This window comes from Wolffia australiana, chromosome 3, assembly GCF_029677425.1.
Source record: "Wolffia australiana isolate 7733 chromosome 3, ASM2967742v1".
In the NCBI taxonomy this organism is placed as follows: domain Eukaryota; kingdom Viridiplantae; phylum Streptophyta; class Magnoliopsida; order Alismatales; family Araceae; genus Wolffia; species Wolffia australiana.
In genome coordinates this window covers 4,964,169-4,969,806 of record NC_135837.1, presented here as the reverse complement: position 1 = coordinate 4,969,806, position 5,638 = coordinate 4,964,169, and the positions used below count along the sequence as shown (strand labels likewise).

Genomic DNA, 5,638 nt, shown 5'->3' with positions numbered 1-5,638 from the left:
CAGTAGCTTTTCTCCTGAGTGATGAGATATTGGAATAAATCTATTATTGAGATTTAAAAAAACACAAAATGAAAGGGCTTGCAACAGTCTTTGCAATCAAAAAACAACAAAATGAAATTATTTGCATCATTGCCAACAACAGCAAAGAAAGGGCCTGCAATGATGATTGAAAGATGAAGAAATGACGTCAAGACCCATTTGGGTATGACCATTTAAATAGAAGGAATATGCTGCACAGTGTTCCTTGCTCAATCCGCACCCTCAATTCTAGAGATAGATTGGACGAAAAATCAACCGTACAATAAGAAATGAGAAGATTTGATCATGAAAGAGAAACTGCCATTCATGAAAGCAAGTCTTCACCCGCATCAAAATGTTGGGCACTGGAACATTGTATAAATATCAACATTTTTTTGTTCACAATGATGGCTTCTTGCACATGGAAGTCTTCACAACCTCTATTCCGCTCTCCAGCTCCTCCTCGATCCAAGCTTCTTCGCCAGAACCTCCTGAAACCACAACCTTGGCAGCTTCTCTCTCCTCTTTTCTTTTCCTAAGCGCAGCTTTAATTTTCTCCTTGTCTATTCCAGTGATCATGGCGTCAGCAGTACGGGCACTACCCACACCACAACCCTCTTCCATGGAAGCCTTTTCATTTCTAGTAATGGGTATTCTGGGCCCGCTTTCCTGATCCAAACCACAACCTGGGCTTTCCTTTGTAGCCACCGACTTAATGAAAATATTAGAGTTTTCGTCTTCAACTGTTACTGAATGTTCATGGCTTGTGCTGCCAGAAGACCCTGGTCGACTTAGGACGCATGATTCAGGACTGCACTGGTCTTCACTTTCAGTTTCCATATTCTCTTTATTAGAAGAGGCTGTGGAAGGTAGCAGGGATTTCCCTTTAAACCCAAATAGGAACATCATCTGCCGGACTACTCCTATTAAAAGTCAAAAAAATATGAATTAAACAATTGAGGGAATAAATAATGTGGTGAAAAGATTTAAATCAAAGAGTGGATAAAAAATTTAACCTTCGAATTGTTGAGGAGAGATGTCAAATTCATGCCACCAGACTAGCCCTTTCTCCGAAGGTAGTTTGACTTTGGTCACTTTTGCGGCCAGATAGAGCGAGCCAGCTGCAATATATTGAGGTTTGTATTGGAGACACAGTGTGGTCTTGAGCCTACACGTCCAATTTGCACATGTTTTATCCGGAGAAGAAAACAGCCAAGATTTGAGTGGCGCACAGCATACCAATCATTTACGAAGTTCCAGGCCACTTTGACTAGATCACTCTGCACAAGCCCCAATTTCTTGATAGCTGCCACAAGAGGCTTGTAAGGATGTAGAATTTCGAGGTCAAAGCCTAGAGTGGCAAGAACCAGCCTTTCTCCATTTATGATTAGTTCTTTCTGCTTCTCAAAGAACTCCTGCAGGCAGAAGATCAATCGTTTACATGCAAGGAAGAAAAAATAAATAATTGAATATTGAATATATGTCAATACCTTGGATTGAACCTTCGTCATTGCTGCAGGATCTTTCTTCTGAATCATTTCATAAGATGCTGGAATAAGTTTTGACAACACGCATGGTGTTTCCTCAACCTTTGAAGCGAGAAATATGCAAACAATCGCAATAGTCTGCGGATAGGGTTTAATTTATTAATGAAAAGGTGGACAGAATAACTCACCTACTGTCAAATAATAGCACACCTAATGACCTTAAAACAATGATTTACCTGCCAATCACTTCTAGCAAGAGACTGATAAAGGTAAAACCGATGGCAGAACATGATTCCAGTTGCTATTGCTACCTGAGGCCTATAGAACAGAGAAACATCAATCAATGACGATGATTCCAATAGTTCTTAAATATAGGAGCATTCCATGCCAGAAAAAAGGTAGTCAAGGTGAAATTAAAAGAAGACGGAACTATACTCGTGCCAGAGACAAATAGTTAAAGCTACAATAAAATTCAATAAATTATCTGAGAATGTCATTTAGGAGTTAGAACTAAAATATTAAAACTTTATCTGTCACTCAGTCATTATGCAAAAAAAGAATGCGCATTGTCGACTAACGTATCATTGGTAACAGATAATGCAGGAATTGGAGAACATAATTATCATAATCGATTCATGAAAAAGACGTACAATCCAAGCTTCATGCCAAGTTCTTGAAGAAATGTGCAGTAGTGCAACCGGAGATTATGTTCCTTCTTCACAGAGATGCCGTCCTTTCTAGATGGAGATCTAGCCTCGAGCTCATCCTTGCTGAAATACCACTTCAATCTATGCTGATCCAGTTGTGACGCATCGTCAAAGTTCAAGCAGGCCTGATTTCCAGACATTTTTATTTGATGGGGATTCCCTACTAGGATTACAACATCGGATTCTTGGTTCTACTGACCCTGAAACATCAAATTAGAGAACTGTTCATAAGTTGGATTTCCAAAAGAATGCCTTAAAAAAAGGGAAACAGTTTTCACATTAGGGCACAATAAAAAACGAAATCCAGTTTGTTCATTCATTCGTTTCATTTTCCACACAATTCATTACATCTCTTCCAATAAAAGAAAACTAGTCCCTTAATATTTACATTCGTTGAACATTTTAATTTCATTTCCCACAAATTAGAAGGCATGCGATTACAACAAAAGCGATCCTCAAAAACCCGCAAACAGAAAATAACAGGTGCCAGAAACCCAGAAGTTTTTCCCCAACCTACATCATATATGATGTTTCTGGACTGGATATTAAAGACGAAAGATCATCAAGGCAAAAGAATTAAACCCAAAAGAAAAAGGGGGCACATTCTACGATCAAGAATCGAAAAAAACTCACCAGAAGAGGCCGAAGACAGAGCTAAGAATTCAGATGGCCAAACAACTGCCCCAGAAGAAAAAGAAAAAACAAATGGACAGATTGAACGACGGGCATAAAAACCCTTATCTCCGTTGCTTCTTCCCAATATCCTGTCGCCCTGCCCGCCCACGATAACTGATAGATCACTGACTACTGAAAGACCGACGGCCGGCTGAAGATTTGTTCTTGGCTGAAGATTTATATATCAAATCTTCGGCGCCGCCCGCAAATCATCCAACTCAAAAATCCCCTATCTGCGTTCCGGAATTTCACTGCTTTGCCGTCCCTGATGACGTTGACAGTGACGATGACGATAACGAAATATGTGTCCTTTTTTTCTCTACATGATGGTTAGTTGAGATGTCTGAGAGGCCTTCGTCATCATCAGCCTTTAGTGTAGGATGAAGATGACATGATGATGATTAGGGGGGTGTTGTCAAATCGGATGACAGGACGATGGGGTCTGTTTGTCGTAACAGCTGACGACGACGATGATGTTGATGTTGACGCATGATGTTGATGTTGACGATGACGAAATATGTGTCCTTTTTTTCTCTACATGATGGTTAGTTGAGATGTCTGAGAGGCCTTCGTCATTGTCAGCCTTTCGTGTAGGATGAAGATGACATGGTGATGATGATGATGCTAAGGTGGGCGTTGTTAAGTTAGATGACATAATGAGGGAATCAGTTCAGCGTGCCAGATGACCATGACCATGACGATGGCAAAGTATGTGTTTATTTTTATCTATACGAGGGCTTATTGAGATGTTTTAGTGGTTTTCATCATCGTCAGCATTCAATGTAGGATTGTGATAGACCCAAAATGTGTCATGTAATTATACATATTTTAAAGTCATTTTGGGATCATTTCATGTGTATTTTCTCAAATTTTATAAGAATTTTGCATTTCATGAACTAAACAGAAAAATTAATGAAATAATGCATTTTTATGTCATTTATTATGCATGTTCCATAGCTTCAATATTTCTTAGTAAAAATATATTTAAAACATTTTTAAATTTATAATGTTCTATTTACTACGTGTCTATGTTATTGCAGGGAAGAAAACTAAGTAGGAGAAAGAAATAGACATAAAGAGACAGAGTGAAATGTAGAAGAACGAAGAGAAATATATACATATATAAATAAAAAAATTATTGGGCTAGCCAAGGAGCTGACCAGGCGCATCAGTGCCCATGCCAGCCATAGGCAAGTGAGCGCTCAAGCCTGCCCGCAACAAACAGAGGCAGCGCCTGGTAGGCAAGCCCAGTTGGCCACAATGAAGACAGGGCCTCACAAGTCCCCAAAGAGGTGTCAATTGCGGTACAGAGGGGAGTATGGCATGATTAAATCAATAAGAAAGATCTGTTGGCATTTATATAGTGTCGTATTTCTTAGAAATGTCCAATATGGGATAAGAATCCCCTCATCTTTTTAAGTTGCGGTGGCCTGGGTCATTGGGTAACCTATTGATCGTGGCCCAATGGGCTGCGATCTTAAGAAAACAAAAGTCAAAAGAGACAGGGCTTAGAGCCAACCTGGCCCGAAGGCCATGTCCTTTCGAGCCGTTTTTAAGGAAGAGGACTAGATCTTAGTCGTTCGATATTCTTTAAGAAGATCGGATAGCGAGATCGGCCTCATTTTATCACAATATTTTTTCATTGTTTTCAGGCAATCTGATTGGTCCACAGCAACGAACGGGGATCGTGTGATCCTTGGCAGACAAGTAAAAAAGAAGGAAGGTGACAAGGCACGCTGACGAGGCAGCCGACGGGAATGGTGACATGGTGGTGGACGGTGCACCCTGTAAGTTGGGTCCACGACTGCGATTTAATTATAACCGTTGACTAATTTAAGATCCGAACCACTGGTGGGGGTGCAATATTGTCCTCTTTACCCGCCCACCGTCATCCATGTCAACGCCATTGCCGGTGACTGTTTTTGGCTGACAAGGGGGGGAAGTGGAGGGGTCCAACAGCCTGGGAGGACCCTCAGGGCCGTCTCCCTCCATCGAACGTCTTAGAAGGTCTCTTCCAAGCCATTAAAAGGGGCCAAAAGGCCCCAATTTCAGTATCTTTCAACCATTAAGCCTTCAGTGGTGATGGGGATCCCTCTTAGACAGCACATACACCAGAGATAGACATCGGCGTTGTGATAGCGCATGCGGCTTTGAAAGAACTCAGGGGGCAGCTTCAAGAGGGGCTTGAGAAGCTTGGATTTGGGCCAAGATGGAGGAGAGGAACAATGGAAACTGTAAACTGAAGCTAGGTGGTGGCGATCAACACCACCATTCTCATCTTCAAATCAGGGTGGATCAATGAGTGTTCCAGTCAATTTTGTTGATATTTAAGAGCACTTCATCATCCATTCTACTTCTATTAGTTTAATAAGTGATTCAATCCATTTCAATCAAAGAATTATTTCTGTGATTTCTATGTGGCATTACATCGAACACCTCCTGTGTTCAACAACTATTTGTTTGATTCACCTCGGGTCGTCGATTCTCTCCACTTTGGTAAAGGATTCCAAGGCCTCTTCCAGGCTCTCTGCATCTTCAATCTCCAAGCGCAGGTCCGAAAGTGCTGCTGATTATGCTCTTTTGATTATGCTGCAAGAAGGTTTCAAACAACCGCTGTGGAGATGGTCAAGAAGGCAGTGGAGGAATTTGTGAGCATCCTCCTGTTGGTGTCTGCTGAATGAAGAAGATATATTGATCAGGTTGTTCATGAATCTGCAGAGCTTAACAACAGTCGCTTCTTCATGGATGCAT

At 41.1% G+C, this 5,638-nt stretch overlaps 1 protein-coding gene across 1 annotated transcript; it reads right to left on the bottom strand.

The window, feature by feature from the left end:
- Positions 1 to 256: 256 nt before the first annotated feature.
- LOC144700716 (cyclin-T1-3-like) lies at positions 257 to 3,111 on the bottom strand. Its single transcript, XM_078572190.1, has 7 exons — positions 2,846 to 3,111; positions 2,156 to 2,412; positions 1,742 to 1,823; positions 1,509 to 1,643; positions 1,258 to 1,433; positions 1,035 to 1,186; positions 257 to 941 (listed from the first exon to the last, which is right to left on the bottom strand). Exons 2-7 carry the CDS (start codon positions 2,350 to 2,352, stop codon positions 418 to 420), a joined length of 1,266 nt encoding a protein of 421 aa, XP_078428316.1. The 5' UTR covers positions 2,353 to 2,412; positions 2,846 to 3,111; the 3' UTR covers positions 257 to 417.
- Positions 3,112 to 5,638: the final 2,527 nt, after the last annotated feature.

Bases quoted from the DNA above. Each gene is read 5' to 3' on its own strand.
- LOC144700716 (XM_078572190.1), bottom strand. From the start codon at position 2,352: ATGTCTGGAAATCAGGCCTGCTTGAACTTTGACGATGCGTCACAACTG. The intron at 1,434-1,508 runs GTATTGACATAT...TTCTGCCTGCAG, and splicing joins TGACGAAGGTTCAATCCAAG to GAGTTCTTTGAGAAGCAGAA. The intron at 1,187-1,257 runs GTATGCTGTGCG...TTGGACGTGTAG, and splicing joins TGGAACTTCGTAAATGATTG to GCTCAAGACCACACTGTGTC.